At 44.5% G+C, this 22044-nt stretch overlaps 1 protein-coding gene across 17 annotated transcripts in view; it reads right to left on the reverse strand.

Annotated features, from left to right (window-relative positions):
* Positions 1–22044, reverse strand: part of SIDT1 (SID1 transmembrane family member 1) — an 89283-nt gene that overhangs the window by 6984 nt on the left and 60255 nt on the right. For 10 of the 17 annotated variants that reach the window (XR_003518288.2, XR_004820289.1, XM_027585453.2 and 7 more), the window contains 11 exons: positions 17822–17893; positions 16358–16503; positions 15406–15479; positions 14312–14378; positions 12497–12627; positions 11362–11485; positions 11035–11152; positions 8621–8778; positions 7881–7989; positions 3796–3872; positions 711–757 (listed from right to left, as the gene is read on the reverse strand). Coding sequence is in view for 15 of the 17 variants with exons in the window: in XM_027585453.2 (XP_027441254.1) it covers positions 711–757; positions 3796–3872; positions 7881–7989; positions 8621–8778; positions 11035–11152; positions 11362–11485; positions 12497–12627; positions 14312–14378; positions 15406–15479; positions 16358–16503; positions 17822–17893 (1123 nt within the window). In the remaining 2 variants the exon portion in view is untranslated. The remainder of the gene's footprint in view (positions 1–710; positions 758–3795; positions 3873–7880; positions 7990–8620; positions 8779–11034; positions 11153–11361; positions 11486–12496; positions 12628–14311; positions 14379–15405; positions 15480–16357; positions 16504–17821; positions 17894–22044) is intronic. The other 7 variants (XM_027585459.2, XM_027585457.2, XM_027585458.2 and 4 more) reach the window with 4 other exon arrangements.

A 22044-nucleotide genomic window follows, 5' to 3' on the forward strand; every position in this document is an offset into this window, starting at 1 on the left:
TAAGATCACGAATAAAAGCAATTAAACTTACTGATTTTTTTTAGGGATTAATGAAATATCTCACTTACATTCTAAAGTTGAGAACAGGTTGTATAAAATAGTTACAGATAGCAAAATATATGTCTATTGTACTGTTCTATTTTGAAGCCATGTGAAGAAAAAAAGCCAAGGTGATAATGAAGGGAAAGACGAAGAAGAAGGATACTGGGGTGGTAGGAAGATTGAGACCTACAGGGAAAGAAATAAATAGGAAAGAGACTTGTACACACACACATACATCCACACCCACACCCACACTTAGCAAGAAACGGAAATGTCTACTGGGTAGCGTTTATGGAGAGTTCACAAGAATTTAAAACTATGCTTCATTTGTGCATCTACTGTCGTAATCTCTATCATCTAACTATTTATGTAGTCTGTTGACATAGATAACAAATTTGATGTTGGTCTTGTTGAGCAAATGAACGCAATGCATCAATGCGTTAAACTCAACTCAACATTTGAGGAGAGGCCACTGTCAGTACACTAGGCTTCCTAGTGCATTCTTTGGAGGAGGAAAAATACCTTTCTTTCAAGTCCCTAGAGCAAGCACAGTCCTACACTCACCTTAGTTTCAGATTTCCTTATAAAAATGACAGCCAAGGAAAGAGAAACCACAGTGTTACAGACATCAGCAAAGAGAAAAGACGTGTCTTCCTAAGGCTACTTACAAGGACCCGTTAATCAGATTCCCCACGATGAGCAACACCATTCTGTCCTGGTAAGGAAACATCAAATGAGAGGCTGCACGCATTGCTTTTCTTTTAACTTACCACAGGGGAAGCATCGATTACGGGAGAACAGCTGCCCGGTGGAAGTTTCCATGGTTCTGAGAGAGCTGCACCTGCCCTCAGACCCTAATCCCCCATGAGAACAAAAGGCAAGGCCTGGGACTGAATAGAGTGACTTTGTTAAAGAAGATGTGGTGAGTAAACAGGACTCTTACTGTTTCCCCCCAATGTTGAGGGTCGCTGGGCACTTGGGGCCCACTTCTCGGTGAGCAGGTTGGAGGTGTGTGCAGCTGATGAGTAGTTAAAAGCTTTCTGCTCCTGGTGTTCCCCTGCGTTGTGTTACTTCGTGGGCCATGAGGCGGCTCTTGGGACTTGGCTGGGAGGTGCTGGTTTCCTACCCATTACTCTGGCTCCAGGGAGGCCCTGCAGCTCCCAGGCTCCTGGTGTCTAAACACACAGCCTCAACACTAAAGACATTGGTAGTGGGGAAAATAGGAAAGGACCATCTCAAAGGAAAATGGCTCTGACAGAGATTAATTCACAATCTGGTCCTGCACATTTGCATACAACTTAAAACTTCTGGTGGTTTCTGATTATACTTTAATTTGCATGGCCTCATCGACTCTTTAAAAGTGGCAATTCTCCGTCTTTGTGGGTGATCTATTCGGTTTGGAGGAAATATCTTCATTTAAAAAAATAAATTCATCTTGGGGTGTCTGGGTGGCTCCACTGTTAAGTGTCTGCCTTCGGCTCAGGTCATGATCCCAGGGTCCTGGGATGGAGCCCCACATCGGGCTCCCTGCTCGGCGGGAAGCCTGCTTCTCCCTCTCCCACTCCCCCTGCTTGTGTTCCCTCTCTCACTGTGTCTCTCTGTCAAATAAATAAAATCTTAAAAAAAAAAATGAATCCATCTATCAGAAAGGCTAAAACATTGGCCCCACCAAATATCAGTGACGATGTAGAGCAACAGGAACGCTCATTCATTGCTGCTGGGAATGCAAAATAGTATAGCCACTACGGACGATGGTTTGACAGTGTCTTAGAAAACTAAATATATTTTTGTCAATATATTTTGACAAATATAATTTGTCAAAACTCAAAGAATGTACAAGGGCAAGAGTGATGATGATCGGGAAACTGCCCTCCTAGGTATTTGTCCAAAGGAGTTTATAACATAGGCCCACACAAAAACCTGCACACGGATTTTTTTTTTTTTTAAGTAGGCTCCATGCCCAGTGCAGAGCCCAATGTGGGGCTTGAACTCATGACCGTGAGATCAAGACCTGAGCCGAGATCAAGAGTCAGATGCTCAACCGACTGAACCACTCAGACAGCCCTGCACACAAATTTTTATAGCAGCTTTATTTGTAATTGTCAAGTTACGAATTGCCCTTCTGCAGGTGAATGGATAAACAAAATGTAGTAATGCATCGAGACCCTGGAGTAGTATTCAGTGCTAAAAAGTAATGAGCTACCAAGCTATGAAAAGACATGGAGACATCTTAAATGCCTATTATTAAGTGAAAGAAGCTAATCTGAAAAGGCTAAATTCTGTATTATTCCAGCTATATGACGTTCTGGCAAAGGCAAGACTAAGGAGACAGTAAAAGGATCAGTGGTTGCCAGGCATTGCAGGGCGGGGGGGTGGGGTATGTGTGGTGGGAAGTACAGTGGAGCACAGAGGATTTTTGGGGCAGGGAAACTACTTTGTATGATACTGAAGTGGTGAATCCTGTTGTTACAAATTTGTCAAAACTCAAAGAATGTACAAGGGCAAGAGTGAACTGTAAACTACGGACTTGGGATGATTTTGATGTGTTCATGTAGGCTCACTGACTCTAACAGATGTGCAGCTCTGGTTGGGGGTGTTGATAGTGGGGGAGGCTGTGCATGGGTGGGGGAAGGGATTGATGGGAAATCTCTGTATTTTCTGCTCAATTTTTTGTGATCCTAAAAAGTGGCTCTAAAAAAATAGTCTATTAGAAAAAAAAAAAAAGCCTGCATCACTTAATGTAAGCAAGCAAACAAAACATTAATTGCTCTTCCTGGCTCACAGCTAAAGCATGCTTAACTCTCAAAATACTTACAGGTCCTACTGGATTTTTAAGTTCTCCTGTGAATAAAACCCTTCAGCCTCAATCCCTGCAATTTTTAGTGCCTATAGCTCCTGACCAAGCTCTAGAGGGCTGAAATATTCTCATATTCCTTTATGTAAACACCCTTGGATCGTAAACTATTAACAGGTACTTAGGGAACTCCTGTGTGTGGGCCCCAAACAGCATCACCAGTTCTGGTCACAGCACCCTGTAAAGGGTGGGGCAGTGACTCAAGGGACGTATGTAGCCTTCCTAAGGTCACTGGCCAGTGAGCCAAGAGAGAGCTGGGACCAGGGCCCCAATCCCTCTGTTCTGTGTAGCAATGTACAATATACTGAAAACAATGATGGTGAATTTTTAGGACTTGTATTTCAGCCACTAAGTAATAACCATCATTTTGAAAGAATATTCTTGCCCACTGTAAAAATCAAACAATGTATAAAAATCAAACAAATGTATAATGTGGAAAGCGTAAGCTCTTACTGAAAGCAACTGGAGTGACAGATGCCCCAGTTTGCTTGGGACAGGCCTGGTTTGAGCCTGCTGTCTTGGTACAATTACTGTGTGGGTGCTCCTTTCCCTTCCCCAAGTGAAATAATCATACCTCTTTGGATGATTTTATACACGGATGCCCTGCCTTGATCCTTCCCCACGGCAATTGTCACTGTTTAGTAGTTTTCTATGTATGCACATATGTTCTCTGTATACACTAGCAACATTTCATGTATAAAAATAGATCCATCCCAGCTTGCTTTTTCATGAGCGAGAAGAGTAAGTAACATGCTTCTTCCCCCTAACTGGACCTCAGCCACCCTAGGCCATCTGGCTCTCTTGATTTAGGGAACCTGAGTGTCTGCCCCGAGCCTGCCCCTCCTCCTGTTCCCTGGCTCTCTGGGAGAAGGCCAAGGCACACCGGAGTGCGCACGTACCTTGTACAGAGGCCGGCCGCACTGCTGGGCGAAGTCCATGTAGAACACCATCAAGGCCCGTCGGAAAAGCCCCAAGTCTGCCGATGACACAATTGCATGGTAAGGCCGAGTCAGAGGCCATACAAAATACTCCCATATGGCCCAAGCTTGGAGGGCCAAGATGATGTCGCCTTCACCTTAATGCTTTGCACACCTAATAGGACAGCAGTACATGTTGGCCTTAAAAAACAGAGCCTGTGGCCCCCGGGGGCTGTCCCGTGAGGCAAGCGAGATCCAGGCATCACCCTGCAGACCGTCAAGTGAGGTGGATACAGTAACAAGCGCTCACCAATAATCTGGGCGACTGACCAGCCCTTCTGTGGTCTCCTTCGGCTAAGATTCCCTTTGTTTACAGTTTACTCCAGTGCTATTTCCTTCAGAGCAGAGATGTGATGGGGCCCCTCAAGCTGCCTTAAAACATCTGCACTCTCTAGAGGATGGGGAATCTTAGCTTGCAAAAATTCTACTCTGTATTTCCCTGTGTGGTTATAAATCAGTAAGAACTGAACTCAGGCGTCCTAAAGTCTAAGAAGCATGCTCAGAAAGCCTAAACTTGTGCGGAAGCTGGAATCAAAGGGATGTAAGTTAAGAGGGCAAGCAAAAGATAAGGAAAGAATTTTTAAATGCGAGCCTTCAAAAGCACAGGATGAAACACACCAAGAGTGTGTGTTACGATTGTTGTATCACAACAATGTGATTGTATCACAGAGGGTGGCAGGCGGAGCTTCCTGGAAGCTGTCTACCCTTGCACACATCACCAGGAAGGCTGGGGTCTGCTCAAAGCAAGCATTTCCATGAGGGTGGACCCCAGCTCTGTTGTGAATGCTGTCCCCCTTCACGTCTACCCCTGGGGTCAGTGGAACCAGACCTCACTAGACAGGATATGCTGAGGGATGGAGGAGGGAGGGGTGGGTCCATGAAGTAGCCCAGGAGAGGCACGGGGCAGGCTGGGTTGGAGTGTATCCCTGCCCCTGAGCCCCTCTCTGCCACCCCCCCCACCCACTGAACCTGCCCAAGCTGGAAGGAGTGCTCAGGGAGCAGCCTGGCAGGACAGCCCGGTGGGTGGCTTTGTTAAGAAAACAACCGAGAACCCTGGGAAGGGTGGCTGAACGTTACCTGTACCAGACACATCTGAATCAGTGGGAAGCGGAGAAGAAATGAGAAAAGAAAATGACATAAGAAGGTAGCCAAACAGGTAAACTCCTGGTCATTTTGTTTTTCTCTCAAAACGATGACTTTCATTTTCTTTTCCAATTGATAAAAAAATAACGTTTGCTCATCACAGAGAACACAGAATCTTTCTGCCCGGCTCAAACATTCCCAAGTCTACTATTCCTCAAAGAGGGAAGCAGACGTCTGTCTGTCCCCATCTCCTTTGGGCACCACTTGCACTGTGCACTCCGTCCTCTCTCATGAGCAATCCCTGCCATCCCTTTCTCCGACTAGCACAGTTGTGACCTGGGCAAGTAGCTCTATGGCTTTCTGTCCTCCTTATGAAATGCTCTGCCCCATCGCTGCTGTCTTTCCTGTGTCCACGTTCATTTTCAGGTGTGGCCTAAGGGCCACAGAGAAGGGTGTATGTCATTCTAGAAAGCAGAAGCAGCTTGTAAAATGGGCAGAGAGAGGCTGGTGTTGGCTGAGCCACTGTCCACTAACCCAGATTCCCGTCTTTGGACTAAGTTTAGTTGTGACCATTGTCACCATAGAATGGCACATTTTCCTTTAGACGCTGGTAAATCTGTGACCACTTGAGGAAGACTCCCTGGGTAGAGAAATTGAACATACTCAGTGATGCTGTGCACTGGCTGTCCTGCATTTACTTTGGCCACGCCTCTGTCCTGCACTGTGCCCCCGGGGAGGCAGACTGCAGGACCCTGTAAGTGGATTTGCTCCCTCTCTATGGATTTGGACAATGGGAAACCCCAGCAGGAGACTGGAGCGGCTCAGGACAGGGAGTGAGCGTGGAGTATTCATCCACATGGTGCCCTCCCTGTAAGGTTGCCTCAGACTGGCCCATGTCTGTCAACTAAAGGTCACTGTTTCTTTCAGAGTGACTTCCTCTCCTTCCACATTTTGGTAACCACTCCCTCCCTGTTCTGGTAACCAACCCCTCCCTGTTCTATGGGCTCTCCTGCTCCTGATCCCAGGTTGCCAGGCTACCTCATTCACTCTCCTCTACCCCAACCTCGTCTAATGAATGGTCCCTTTGTAATTAAATCTTCCATCTTTGGGTGTGACATCTTTTTCCTGGTGAGACCCTCCAGACTATCATATGGTCATAATATAATACATTCCATTTCTCCTTTTTAAGAAGGTAAACTAATACAGTATGGCATAATGGTATGGGGCAAAAGTGGTATAAATATACTAACACCTCCCTTATGTATTACTCATGGTCACTAACGTTTCATTTATCTGTATTCAAGTTTATTTTTCCAACTCTGGGAGAACCCAGGAGTAGGCAGAACAACCGCGCTTCAGATTATTTTCCTTTTCAAAGTTGACTTTGTATGACTTCACTCACCTTTGAGTCTAGAGGTTGGGGCGTGACCAGAGCCCCTAAGCAAAGCTCTATACAATCAGTTAGTGATGCTTCCACTGGGCAACTTGAAGATATGTTGGGTATGTTAACGCCAAAGGCAAATCTACTGACTGAGCCCAAGGGGAAAACTAAACTGCCAAAATTGTTTTATTCAGCTTTCTGATCTTAAAGCTACTTGTTTATGTAGAATCATTCTTAGACCTGGCCCTATTTTAAAGGCCCTCGCTCCCCAGTGAGTGAGGGGTCTGCCAGGCGAGGGAACTATTCCTTCTCCTTCTGGGCCACATTCTGAATTCCCAGACCCCAGAATTCCCTGCCCAGATGGACTTGAGTCCATTTGCAGAGCCTATGTAGCCTCCTTCCTCCATTGACCTGAGGGCAGATGGTGCTGCTAGAGTGAGCACCTCTAGGGGCAAGGAGTGGCCACCTGGATGTTGGGCAAGAATGTTCATGTACATACCTGTGAGAGCCCTCAAGATGCAGGACAGAGCCAGAGTGGAAAGAAAAGACTGGTAGAGAATGGGGACCAGCTATGTTCTAGAGTGTTCTTGAGGAACTGACAATTTTAAATTTGAACCTGGACCTTCTAGGTTATAATGAAGGCATATTATATTTATCAGTTTGTTGGTCTTCCTTCCTTCCTTCCTTCCTTCCTTCCTTCCTTCCTTCCTTCCTTCCTTCCTTCCTTCCATGTATTTAATAGTTTTTTTTTTTAAGTCTGCTTTACAACTTTAAAATTTTTACACATGATGTGTGGGCTTGTATTTACAATCTTGCTTTGGGCTCTGCAAATATTAGGGATGGGACTATGTTTATATATAATTATTTTTCTTGAAATATACAAAAGAATATTTAAGTCTGACTTCCTGGCCCTTTAAAAGGACTGGGGAAATGTAAATGCTCTACAATGACTTAAATCTCTTCCCGCATATAACAACTGATCAGCAGTTGTCAGATGTTATGTCAGCAGTTATGTCAGGTCAGAAGCTGACTTCCATGGGGCAGTCAGTGCTCTGACGTGATATGTGTACATTGTTGGGGAGAGTTCAGCAGGTGTCCTGTCTGTTAAGAACGGTAAGTCTCAAAACATTCATCCCAGTCCCAGAGTTTGGAAACCACATATAATTCATTCTTGATAACCATTTAGCCTGCTCAGAGAAATGCTCCTTTTAGAAGGTACACACTGAATACGATTTCTGTAGGTGGAATGAGTGGCGTGACGACCACACCATTCTTCAAACACACTTTCAGAGTTCTGTGGGTTATAAAGCTCCAGGACTTGGAGCTGGAGGTCAGCCTCAGTCTGAGGCATGGCAAGCTTACTTCTCAGTTGAAGAGAGAACTAGTGGCAACGGCTCACTGGGATCCTATACAGGAGAAGTTATTAAAGCCAGAATTCAGAGCCCGTGTTCATGATGACCAGCTTACCGTTTAGGGTAAGCAAAGACAATGCTTTCTCGGTACGTTCATCAGTGTGTTTAGTGTAGAGTGACAGGTGACTCACCGATCTTGAAACGACCCATGTAGTAGATCTGGGTGCTGAGGGCCAGGGTTGCCAGGATATGGATCGCAGAGAAGATGACCCAGAACCACATGTTATGTTCTCCAGACACCTAAGAGTAAAGATGGAAGTTACCTTCATCTGGGGTGCGCCCCACAGAACTCACGAAAATCATTCTGTCTCTCATGTATGCATCTGGAGTCAAAACCCCAGCTGTGCATACATTGTGGTGTCCCCCCACTTCTGTGAGCTCACCAGAATCTTACTGCACGAAAACGAATGGCCGCCCGGCCAAATGACAGCGGGAGAGGGAAGAAACGGGGAAGGCACCGAACAGCAACAGTGAAGGGGCAACAGGTCTAGAGCTGGGGGCGAATGCTCTTCAAACAACTGCACCCAACCGACACGTGTCCCTGCACATTCCGCGAGTGGCGTCTACTCAGTCTGTCTCTCCAATCAGCTTGTACATCTCTGTGCCGATCTCGCGTGAGTCAGGTCCCAGCTTGACAGAGACACTCTGCAGTGCTCGCTCTACAGGTGCCTCTTCCATTATTAGAGATAACTAGCTCATTAAGTCAATAAAATGCCACAAAATTACCCACAATGGCTGCCTATCAGGAACAGAGGACTGTAATTCATTCAGACCTGTTCCCCTGAGGTCCAGCAGACACAACGGAAAACCTCCCAAGGGGGCGCGCTTGGAAAGCGGGGCTGAAGACCATGGCGGGGGGAGGGACACGAACCACTCCGAGGACAGTGAGCATGATGACCACCGCGAAGGAGGCGTAGGCAGCGTAGGCACTGGCATTGATGTCCGGGTGGCGGCTCTGGTAGAGCTTCAGCATGCAGAGGCCGGCAATCATGTACATGAAGGAGGTGTCTGAGGGCACACGGAAGGAGCCTAAACAGTCAAGATCCAGTAGGTGACAGAGTTTCTCTTGAGCTTGGGAACACCCTGCCTTCAGGCCCTGGAATATTTGCTGCCCTCAGACTATGTGCAGACCTCCAACATGACAGCCTCCGTGGGCACGTTCTCTAGCCAGACCCTACCCACTCCACTTCTAAACCCTTCCGACGCTGCTTCTAGTTTACCAAAGCCAGGTATCTGATCACATGATAAATAATTGACTGTCCCCACTTGCAAGGAAATTTGTGTTTAAGTGTGTTCAGCAGCTATAACAGGAGTCTATACTGATAATGATTAGGGTGCTGGGGCAATACAAAGAATCCTAGGTGGGTGTTGAAGGTCCTTATCAGCGTCCCAAAATAGAACCACATTGATTGCTGCTCATACATAGCTTTACAGCCGAGGGATGGAAGACCGCTAGAAATTAAATGGGGCATAGCTGCATGAGAGCTGCATGGAAATGCAAATTAAAACAACAAGGCAAAGTCCCATATTACTCAAGAATGTAGCAAAACATTTAAATGTCGGACAATGACACGTTCGTGATGATGTAGGGAAATGGGAACTCTCAGGCAGCTGGTGGGAGTAGAAATTAATACTCTCTGGAAACTGGGAAGTTTTTGGCAAAATGGAAGATGCATAACCCAGGTGATTCCAAAATTCTAGGTCTAGGTGTCCCAGGGAACCTCTCCCATGTGTTCACTGTGGCACTGTGCAATAGCAACACATCGGCGACATCTGCATGGTGTTCCACAGAGTAACTGATAAATGTAGAGTACATATTTTTATTACAGAAGATGACAGTCCTTAAAAATGAATGAACTGGATGTCCTTGATTCAATATTGATAAATCTTGAAAACCTATTGTTGGATGAAAAAAGTTACAGAACATAGTGTGATAAGTAAATATTAAATTTACTACAGATGTAGTAAAATTATAAAAACAAACTGGACTGATAAATATAAAATTAGTCATAGCTGTTGCCTCTGGGGAAGGAGGGAGGGGAATAAGTTTGGAAAGAAGTTCAAAGAACCTCAACTTTATCACAGCGTTTTATTTCCTAAAAGGTTGATTTAAGGCAAATATTTTAAAATGTTGGCATTTGTTCTGAGTGGTGACTGATACTGTTCTCTGTAGTTTTTTTCTACTAAAAATGTTTCTAATTAAAAAAAATTAAATGTGACAGAGAATTTCTGTAGTGTTCTGGGTTCACAGACAGAGGCTGGAACACAAACATGAAAACGGCTGTTTTTAAAATTCATATCCTTGAGTGTGGGGGTCACGGTTCATTGCCTACTACTAGCAACAGCTCTTCCCTTCCTCCTTCCTGACAGCATATCAGTACTAACTCAAATATCTTAGCCCCATTTTCAATTCAGAAATGCATGCCTTTCCAGCCTATTTGTTTTAGCAAAGCTACTCCAACCCCTGGTTCCATGGATGGGTCTCACTGGTCTAATGATAATGCCCCTCCTTTGCCACCGAGATTGGTGTACCAACCCAGGCTCGAGCTAACCAGCACCGAGGGAAAAATTCTGGAATGGGCTCATGACTATTTAAACTACTGAGGTGTGGAAGAACATTCTCTGAGGGTTTTTGGCAAAAAGGTTTCCTCGCTCTTAAACGAAGGCTCCTGGAAACCAGCTTGCTGCATCCACCAAACATCATGAAGTGGAGACAGGAAGCCAGCACCTGCTGTAGCTATTCTTTCCATCATGCGTTTCCTAAAAGCCTGAGGATAAAATCAGCCTACAGGCCGAGCCCAACCCAAGGGATCGGAGAGAACCGGAGCCAGAGCAGCCTGAGGAATCAATTGCAAGCCTTTCCCACCTTTGGATTTTCAGAAGGTGAGCTGATATTTGTCCTTATTGTTTAATCCAGTTGAACTGGGCTTTCTATTATTTTCAGCCCAAAGCAGTCTAATTGCTAAGTTAGGTCAAATTATACTAAGGGAACTTTCCAGATGTCTGTTGGTGGATTCTATCTGCCCTGCTGCCTAATGCTTAGCCCATTGACCACCTGCAGATCTAACCATAGGATCATCATTCAATGTTGAGCCTTTTCTAGTCTGAAAGGTGGTCAGAGAGAAAAGATGGTACAGCATATGGAAACCATACCCGGTGAGGAGATGCCCTCAAATCACTTTAGCTCACATAAGATATCACTTAATTCTTGCATACATTTGGGGAGGGTCCCAGGACAAGACTCCTATAACTCAAATCTGTGTGGTTGATGGAAATTCGAATTACCGAATTGGAAGTTGTAGTAATTAGGGCAGACATGGTAACAAGCACTGAACACTCCTTGCATGATCAATGCGATGCCCATTGCATAGAAAACACCAAAGTGTTTAGGAATCCCATACTCCTGAAAGAGGAGAAAGCGTGGTCAGTGGAAAGACACCAACTGGTGATATAGCCATAGAATCTGCAAACCCAAGCTTCTGGTCTCCTGTTGTTCTTTTCACATAACCCACCACCACACGATCCAGCCAGATGTCCCTCCCCTTTGCAGATACTGTGTGGAACCATTACCCTTCCTAGCTCCCACGTCTGATTTACCCACCCTCTCCTCACCATGGCAAAGCTGTCCTTGGCTTCCAGGGCTCTGTGATGGAGAATGTCCCGGTGCAAGACTATCAGCAGGAAGAGGAAGCCCAGGAGCATGTAGCCCAGGTTACTGAAAATGTTGTTGAAGGCACTAAGAGATGAGAGGGAAACCATGAGAGAGTCCAGGCGATCCCAGAGATTTGGAGAATGAATGAATGCATGCATGAATGAATGCATGAATGAGTGAGTACTCTCAGCATTCCATGTTTTCCGCCCAGCCTTATCATCAGATTTCACGACTGGCAAATCATGAGAGAGCATCTTTAACCTCACTCCTTTATTTTAGGATGCCTAGCCTGTGATGTGTCCGTTTCCGCTCTGGGATACCTGATTGGCTTCCCTAACCCTCACCCAAGCCTCTCTTATCCTGATGGCACTGACATGGCATGAATCCTGGCAAACAGCTGCTCCAAGGATGGGCAGCTTGGCCAAGAGTTTCAGCTACACTGTGAGAGGGAACTCTCATAGCCGGACCCATGCTATGTGTGTTGGAAGTTGTAGTAATTAGGGCAGACATTCAGCTCTGTAACTGTGAAGGGTCAGCTGGTCATAGCCAGCTGCTTTATTTCAGGAAACTGAGGCTACTTTAGTTCTAGGACAAGAAGCCTGGCTCCCAACTGCCGGGCGAATGCTCTTTCCACTTCACCATGTTCTGGTGGGCAGAGCATGGCCTTGGAGGCAGCAGGCCCGGGTTCGAGTCCTGACAGCACTAACAGTCGAGGGACCTCCCACAACAAGTCCTTACCTTTCTAAGCCTTAGCATCTTCATCTGAAAATGGGAGTAATGATAATCCTATCTATTTTATGAGGTTGTTCAATGGACTAACGTACGAGCCACTCGTATGACGCTCACGGATGAGTGTCATCACAGATGGGACCTGCTCTTTTCAAAAACATCCCTGCCCTCTTCTCAGCTGGTTATTCTTAGGAATACAGGAATGACAGGAACACATCTGGTCTCAAAACTTCTAGATTTCATCCCTCTTTACCCTTGACTGGGGTAGTTTTCCATGGTTGTTTTTAGTATTTTTAAAAACTGACATTGCATCACTCAGAAAGGAACCTGTAAATGCCTCACAGGCAACCAGAGGACAGGGCTCACCTCAGGGTGCCCAGGGGGTGAGCACAGAGGAAGTTGTAGTAGCAGATGTCCTGATTGCCCGTGACATTTGCCACCTGCAAAATCAAGAGTGAGAAGAGGAGCTTCATGTTTCCCCATCTGCTGAGCCCAGCCTGAAATCACAAAAGGCAGGCACTGCTCACAGTGATTTGCCACATAACCAGTGTTTCTTCTCAGCAGAGGACAGGTCATCGTCTGCCCCCTTCACATAGCACAAGCTTATTAGGACTGTCATGATATGTTCTGTTTTCTAGATGCATGTGGAAGGGTATGGAGCTGTCCCATTCTGTGTGTGGAAGTGCTAACGACAGGGCAAGGCAACATGAGGAGGTATGTGTTCAGTTTTCCATATTTATCACCATCTCTATCATTAAGGACCTTCCCAGACCATAGCACAGCTCTATCTTCTGACAGGGCCCTGAGGCACTCAGAGAATATTGAGATTACAAGCAGTGGTGCCCAAACCTCATAAAAGTCCTTCTCCTCATCCCATAGTAAGTATGGAATTGGCTGAAATATTATTAGACCATTGCTTTTCAAACTTGGCTATACATTAGAATCACTGGGGTTTAATCAATACTGATGCCTGGTTCTACTCTCAGAGACTTGGATCTAATTTGGTATAGGGTACAGCTGGATACCAGGATTTAAAAGCTCCCCAGGTGATTTTGATGCACAGCAGTTTGAGAGGCACTGTCTTAGAAACACCGTCAGCCTCGTCCTTTTTATTTATTTTTTATTTTAAAGATTTTTTATTTTTTATTTTTAATTATTTTTAAAAAATATTTTATTTATTTATTTGTTAGAGAGAGAGAGCGTGAGCGAGAGTGAGCAAGGCTACAAGCAGGGGGAGCTTCAGGCAGAGGGAGAAGCAGGCTCCCTGCTGAGCAAGGAGCCTGATGCAGAACTCGATCCCAGGACCCTGGGATCATGACCTGAGCCAAAGGCAGACGCTTAACTGACTGAGCCACCCAGGCGTCCCTATTTATTTATTTGACACAGAGAGACACAGCGAGAGAGGGAACACAAGCAGGGAGAGTGGGAGAGGAAAGGCAGGCTTCCCGCCGAGCAGGGAGCCCGATGCAGGGCTCAATCCCAGGACCCTGGGATCATGACCTGAGCTGAAGGCAGACGCTTAACAACTGAGCCATCCAGGCGCCCCCAGCCTCATCCTTTTTAAGTAGGCTTTCTGTATGTAATAAATGCTAGAGACGGTCATTAAGTGATCTGGACCCCAAGGTTCTATGAAGGAGTAACGAGGATTCTCAAGCTGTTTTAATTATCTTTTTTTTTTACTTTATTTTAGTTCTTATTTTATATTTTTTTAAAATTTGAGTATCTTATTGGTTTTGGAAAGCTGTTTTTAGTTTTATAAAAAATATTTACCCTCAACAAGAGGGCACAGGCTAAATTACACACCAGGTTTCTTTGTTTTGGTCTGGAACTTTATTTACTCTATTCATTACCCCTTGATAATCAAAAATTCAGCCTGGTAAATGGCAGATATAGTTGATAGATATTATGACTGAATGAGTTGATAGATATTATGACTGAATACCTTCGAATTGGATGACAAAATAATACAAGAGGTCCCAAGCCCTTCTGTGATAAAACAATTGGGAACTGGATATAAAGGTCCATCAAAGATGAAGCAATGGACAAGTCCAGTTGGAACTGAAGGGGGAAATTCATACTTGGACTGAGCTCAAGTGATATATACTTTTCTCTGTAAGTCATAGCAAAGATCTCTCCCTGCAGTATGAAAACTGGGATTCTGGGCTTCTGGGTAATACTTACTTTCTGGTAGGTGATGACCAGTTGGATCACAGGCAGTGCATAAAACACAGAGATGGTGACGATGTTCCTAAGCAGGCAGAAAGAACAGGAAATAGTTTTCCAAATTACCAATGGAATCTTTGCTCAATTTTTAAAAAAAGAATCCTTCCATCCCATAACTCCCTAGTTAACTTGTAAAAGTAATTAGAAACTGATTAATAGAGTTCCTGTCTCTCCAGAGTTCCACAACTGCAATCATTGGTAAAACTATAAATAACACTTTCTTCTGCTTTACCCAAATTATGGATGAGGATGTTGTCTGATTAAAAGTGATCAGAGTGTAAGTAATGGGAGATGGATCGCATGAAGGGATGTGGCTCTCTTAGATACCTCTTAGTTCCAAAATGATGGTCCCACTATGAAATTCCATGGGGCCCCCACTGTCCCTTGCTTCCCTTGACTATCTGTACCCAAGTAAAAGGGCATCCCTCCAGAGAAAAGAATGGAAGAGCTGTCACAGCATCAGCTTGGGGTTTCTGGGGGGGGGTACGGGGTGCAGGGTGTGGGGTGGGCAGGGGGTGTCTCCTGCCAGGCAGCTCAGTCTCTCGGGTTGGAGAGAGGCTGCGCCTGGAGGTGCTTGACCACCACAGGGCAAATTATCACTGGCTGGGGTATCATCTCGTCTCAGGGTGGTTTCCAGCTACTCTGAGATGCTGTAGACCTCTAGTCCCCAAAATCACTGGCTCTTCTAAGATCCAGGTCGGGTGAGAAGACAGAATACATATTAAGAACATAAAGGCTCCAGTTTAGTGTGTCTCATGGGAGGTAGTGACAGGTTATTGTTATGTTGTCTTTCTGGAAATGGATTTGGTGTGCTCCCTAAACATGTGGGAGTCTACCATCATTCTCGTTTTTACTTTGTATGTATTTAGTTTAGGGCTGGTTGCCTTTTACAGTTTATTTTTGTTTTTCTTATGGAATGTGGCATGAATTCTCGGAACATCTATACTGCTGCCTCATTAAACGGAAACTGGTGCCATAAGTGATTGTGGCTTTTACTAAGAAAACTTTCATTTTATTCAAGGGAACTGTGGTCCTAGCAATCATCTACTCACCAAAAATAAATCTTATATTTTTTGCTGATAATTCTCTGGTCCTTCCGGGACAGATCTGACAGGAAAAGGAACACCTAGGGTACCAAGTAAAAAGAGAATGAAAAACTGTACTTGGCTTTTTTGGCAGAAGACACAAAGGAGAGCTTTACAAAATTTCAATCCAATACATCGCTAGGGATTAAAAATATTTAATAAAACCTTTCTCTCAATTTTTTTTTCGCAATACCTCAATAAAAATCCTAGTATTTTCTCTGAAATGGTAAGAATTGGCTGATGCGGAAAAACTCCTGGGAGTCTCAAATGCTCCATATATCTCAGGAACTGGTTTTCAGTTTTCAGAGATGTCCAGTGTGTGGTTCTCGAATGACAGGATTGAAACTGGGCAATCTACTTTCACCTCCCTTACTGGCTACAACACAATAAAATAAATATATGCCAGAAAGAAATGAGCTTTATTCCTGAAGAACGATATGTGCAGAACCAGGGAGTTTTCCCAGGTATACCCCTCAGTGAATCTTCCATCTGCTGGATCCCTTCCTCCTTTATGGTCCTCAGTCAGCCGCTTCAGACCCTGAGTGGTGGTGTCGTTGCTGTTGTTGTTGTTTAAAGTTTTACTTATATAAGTAATCTCTACAACCAACATGGGGCTTGAACTTACAGCCCAGAGATCAAGAGTAGCACGTTCTTCTGACTGAGCCAGCCAGGCTCTCCCAGACCCCGAGGAGCTGGAATAAAATGCTCTGTTCTAAATGCTCTTGCTTTCTTCCTCCAGAAAGAAATGCTAATTAGCAGAGTATTGTTTATAGTCTGTACTTATGTTTTATCTCAAAAGCCCTCAGGGAAGTTTGGTTTTCCCTTGAAAGGAAAAAATAAAGGAAACTGAGGCTTGCTGAAGGTGTATTTGACTGTTGAACCTTCTGCCCTTGCCCAGAGTTTGGCCAAGCAGAGATACCTTGGTCCGGATGATGTTCTTATCACTCTCAATGTCTGGCAAGGTGTCGAAGTCACTCTCCTCCACGGAGCTGTCTGTGTCTGACTGGAACGTCTGCCCACCATTGGAGGAGGACATCTGCCTGCCAGGACTGGAACTTGACTCCTCTGAAACAGAGAAAACTCAGCTGCCTTCCAGAGCTAGGAAGGACCCATGCAGCCCATTCCTCTCTGCAAAAAAGCACAGTGCTGACTCATTCTTGCAAATGTTGTGCTGGTAAAAATGAACTCCTTACCCACAACACATGTGCTTTCTCTCAATTCCTCCTCAGTGGACTTCTAATTGTCTATTTCTAGGGCCAAATACATATTAAGAACATAAAGGCATCTGCTCTGATAACGTATCTGGATGCAAAAAATACGATTATGCTTATATGTCATGTTTCATATTTTAAAATATGAACATAAATATATAAACATATACATGCACAGTTTTGTATAGCATCTACCACATATCCGTGTAAGCACACACATGTCCAGCAGCTATACATTGCTCGTGGAGAAAGTATCTGTACACTGAAATCCCCCACATGCCGTATCTATGATTATATAATGAGAACAATACTCTTGGGAAGAAGAGTCCTTGTGTTCTCGTGAATGTTTCCCAGAGCAGATGGGAATTTGTGCAGCTTGACGAGCACATGAGCTGAGCCTACCTTTCGCTTTATTTCTTCTGTTCAGAGAGTTAAAAAAAACCCCAAAAAACCCACCACAACAAAACCCTGTTCTTACAGAGCCAGAAATAAGTAGCCTCCACGAAACCCACATGCTTCTCAAAGTTACAGCACACCAGAGCAGGAATAAGGATTCCCAGCCCCTCTGTCCTGACATTTTTAAGCGAACCTTTCATAGACCCACAGGAATTCTGTCTCTTTCAGGCCACGCAATGAACCCTGGGGGGTTGCCATGTGAATGACTAGGTTCAATTATGAACCTTAAGCAGGCTCCACGCCCAGCATGGAGCCCAATTATGAAGTTAGCCAGAATGAACGATTGTCAGGCTATAGCCATGTTCACCTGCAGCAGAGCCCTAGTCTTCTGATAGCCCTTACTCCACTGAAACCTGAGAATGAAACAGCTCGTCAATTGATGTTGGGCTCCCTGACATCGACTCTGACACACTGTTCATGCCCCAAACTCAGGCTGGGTATGAAAACATCCCCACGGGGACCTTGGGAGTCAATGGCAACCACGATAGGGAATTCGGCTCATGTGTGGCTGGCACAGAAGAACAGAACTGGAGAGAGTTAGAGCTGGAAAGAGCCTTCCAGATCACCGAACTGATTCATCTTATAAAGAAAAGACAGTCTTACATGATGACTGCCTTGCCCACTCTCACGGTCAGTAGTGGCTGGAGGGCCCTTTGTATCCTATTCTCTGGAGAATTAGGAAGTACTTCATTGAATGGACTCATTGTAGGAAATACCTATTGCCCCATAATTGCTTCCTTCAGGGGTGCCGGCAGCAATGGGATGTGACACCGCCGTATTTCCAGAGCCTGTTGGAAAGAAACACAGAGGCCAACACTTTACGTCCAGTTGCCGAAACAAAACAACACAACTCTAAGTAGTTTGAATCATAAGGCCACAACATTTTAAACTTGATTTTCTTTTTACCCTAATATAAGACCCACTAAACTTGACCTGAGGGCCAAACCTAGCCTGCCACCTGTTTTTGTATAGCCCTTGAAGTAAGAATGGTTTTAAAATTTTTAAATGGTTGTGCTCACTTTGGCAGCACATATACTAAAATAAAATTTTTAAATGGTTGGGGAAAGAAATCAGAAGATTTCATGACAGGTAAAAATTACATGAAATTCAAATTTCAGTGTTCATATATAAAGTTCTATCAAAACACAGCCACAGTCTTTGGGTTCGTCTATGGCTGCCTTTGGCTATGGCAGAAGAGTTGAGAAGTTGCGACAGAGACGTCTAACATATTTGCTCTTTGGCACCTTACAGAGAATATCTTCTGGTCCCTGCCTGAAGGGATTGCAGAATCGCAAGAACAAAGGGGCAGAGGTCCTAAAATCACTGGGAGGAAGGCCGTCACTGAATGGAAACATAGAAATAAACTTCTCTGATGAAAGCACTGTAATTTGGAGGTGTTTAAAATAGCATTTAGCAGTACCCTGACTATCGGCAGGATGAGCCCAGATAGGGAGGACATTACTGCACTCCTCGGAGCGATGAATGATGACAACTGAGCTAAGGATATGGAAGAATATGAGATATTTTGAGAGAGATTTCTGGATCTGTTGCCAAATGCCTGTTGGCAGGGAGAGACAAACTGAATAAGACAATGTTCCTCAAACGTTTTCATTGAGAGGTACTCCTTGTAGCAGCACAGGGAGCGAACTCATTCCTGAGTCTGGTGGTGTCATCTGGAGCCAGGCCAGCACAAGTGTCAGAGAAAAATATCTGCGCACCATCTCCTTGGTTATCAGGCAAGATGCTCTTCATTGAGTTTATCCACCTCTGAGGATTAGGCAGAGCTGAACAAGGAGAGGAGAAACCACAAACAAGCAGCTTATCTAGGCCATTTCTCTGACTGACTTAATGCTACAGTGTTTCCAGGAGCCACACTCCTCTATGGAGATGCAGGAGAATATTTCTTCACTGCCTCCTGAGCTTTGTCAAGGATCTGGGATATTGTCAGGCTGGCGGGAATTTCAATATTGGATCTTTCTTCTGCGGTGAGGTTGCTTGTATCACATTACAGGCAAAAAAGTCTGTGAGTTAACCGGTCAGTCTCATATATTGTTGCAGGGAAATATATTTTCAGGGAAGACACATAACTGAGGATATTCTATAATATCCTCACTGTAAATATATTTCCATTTCTTCACAGAAAATACCCTTCGCTATAGCTTACATTCGTGCTCCAGTATGTAACATGTGTAATGGAACCAAAAGCCTCCAACAGTTCATCATTTGTCACAGCCAACTCTCTTCATCCAGCTCTTAAACTTCCTCCCACTGGTGAGTAGTAAAAACATTAAAAACAAGCCAATCTGTAGGTTTTATCATGGTTTTTACTCTTGGTGTGTCCATTCCTTTTCTTCATGAAGAAAAAGAATTAAATCCTGAGTTCAAAATATTTAGCCAGATGATGAAAGATGGCCTTAGAGACGCAATTTCCTTCCTCCTTTTGGTAGCGTAGCCAAGAGTGGGCTCAGCTGGACAGCAAGGCCTTTGGCTAACACGGTGTTCCTGGTGGGCAAGGCTGTTCCCAGGCCCTCAGAATGCAGACTCCCTGGCACTGTCCCCAGGCCTGGGGATTCCTTGATCTACTTCTTATCACTTCAAGAACACAGATGTTCCTTGGCCATTCTTGGGCTCACCCATAAATATGTAACATGGTATCAACACCCGCTAAGCTTTTCATCCAACTTCAAGGCAAAGGAGCAGGTTATTCTCAGACTCTTAAGTAGGAGACATTACATTTTTTTGTGCACAATAGCAGTGTCATGTGGAGATGTTGTGTACAATTTGACTGGCTCTTTGATCTAGGACAGATTTGGCCATAGTTACAGCACAGAGCTTTGGTTGCTGCTTCTGCTACTGCGACTACTGACTATAAAGAGTCCCATGTACTCTTCGCACCACCGCTAGTACTGCCACCGTAACTCGTGCTCCCATTGTTGTTACTACGACGACAACTATTCCTACTAGTACTACTCCTACTAGTACTACTCCTACTACTACTGGCTAGTGTTTACTGAAAACTTACTGTATGTCAGACACCTTTTAAGTTCTTTACAAGAATTTACTCTTCTAATTTTTCAACAGCCCTATGAGGTGGGTACTACGATCACCATTTCAAAATAAGAAAAGGGAGGCATTTGAGAAATCAAGTGATTTGCCCAGAGTCCCTCAGATCGTGGGTGGAGAGTGGTTCATTGTATTGGTTTCAGTTATAACTTATCTTCTTCTTCTTTTGGGGGGGGAGAGAGAGAGTGTGAGTGTGAGCAGGGGGAAGGTCAGAGGGAGAGGGGAAGGGAGAGTCTTAAGCAGGCTCCACGCCCAGCATGGAGCCCAACTTGGGGCTCGATCTCATGACCCTGAGATCATGACGTGAGCCGAAACCAAGATTCAGGTGCTTAACTGACTGAGCCACCCAGGCGCCCAAAACGTATCTTCTTTTTTTAAAAGGATTTCATTTATTTATTTGAGAGAGAGAGAGCTTGAATGTGGGGCGTGGGGGGCAGAGGGAGAGGGAGAAGCAGGCTCCCACTGAACCAGGACCCTGGGATCATGACCTGAGCTGAAGGCAGACGCTTAACTGACTGAGCCACCCAGGCACCCCCAAAACTTATCTTAACTGAAAAATAATACAGGGATTTTCCTTCAAAATATGAATGTCTGGCAGCAAGGGTGTTACTTCCATGGAGTGTCCAAGAATATCTTTCAAAAGAGACAAGGAGGTTGAGACTCCTTTGCATCTCCACTATAGTAAGCTGATACTTTAAAGAAGTATCTAAGCACAACATTTGTTTTTAGGTTGTCTACTGCTGTTTGTCGATGATCCTCTATTGGGTCATGCTAATATCTTTGTTCTGTCGAGTTCACTGCAGGGAGTCTCACAGAAACCATGGTGATGGGCTCATCCCAGGTGATGTAGCCTTTTACATTTCCCTCAGTGTCTTTCATATTTTTCTCTTTTCAAGCTTAAGCTCCCTCTTTTTAAAAATTTCGACTCAAGTATAACTAACATACAGTGTTATACTAGTTCCAGGTGTACAACATGATTCAACAATTCTGTTGAATTCTTGCTCATCCTAAGTGTACTCTTACTCCCCATCACCTATTTCACTCATCTGCCCACCCACCTCCCCTCGGGCAACCACCAGTTTATTTTCTGTATTTAGAAGCCTTTTTTTCTTATTCATCTTTTTTTCTTTGTCTGTTTGCTTTGTTGCTTAAATTCCACATATGAGTGAAATCATATGGTATTTGTCTTTCTCTGACTGACTTATTTCACTTAGCAGTATGCCCTCTAGGTCCATCCATGTTGTTGCAAATGGCAAGATTTCATTCTTTTTTATGGCTGAGTAGTATTTTTTTTAAAGAATTATTTATCTATTTGAGAGAGAGAGAGAGAGTGTAAAGGGGGAGGGACAGAGAGAGAGAGAGAGAATCCTGAGGCACAGGATGCGGGGCTCCATCTCACCACCCTGAGATCATGACCTGAGCCGAAACCGAGAGTTGGTTTGAGTCGGCCTGAGCCACCCAGGCACCCCTAAGTAATATTCTATCACACACACACACACACACACACACACACACCACATCTTTATTTATTCATCTACCTATAGACACTTGGGCTGCTTCCATAATTTGGTTATTATAAATAATGCTGCAAGAAACATAGGGGTACATATATCTTTTTGAATTAGTGTTTTCATTTTTGGGGGATAAATACACAGTAGAAATTACTGGATTATATGGTAATTCTATTTTTCAATTTTTTGAGGAATCTCCATTCTGTTTTCCACAACAGCTGCACTAGTTTGCATTCCCACCCACAGTGCATGAGGTTTCCTTTTTCTCCATATCCTTGTTGGACCCTTGTTATATCTTGCTTTTTTGATTTTAGCCATTCTGACAGGTGTGACAGGTATCTTATTGTGGTTTTGATTTGCATTTC

Source organism: Zalophus californianus, chromosome 1, assembly GCF_009762305.2.
Source record: "Zalophus californianus isolate mZalCal1 chromosome 1, mZalCal1.pri.v2, whole genome shotgun sequence".
Taxonomy (NCBI): domain Eukaryota; kingdom Metazoa; phylum Chordata; class Mammalia; order Carnivora; family Otariidae; genus Zalophus; species Zalophus californianus.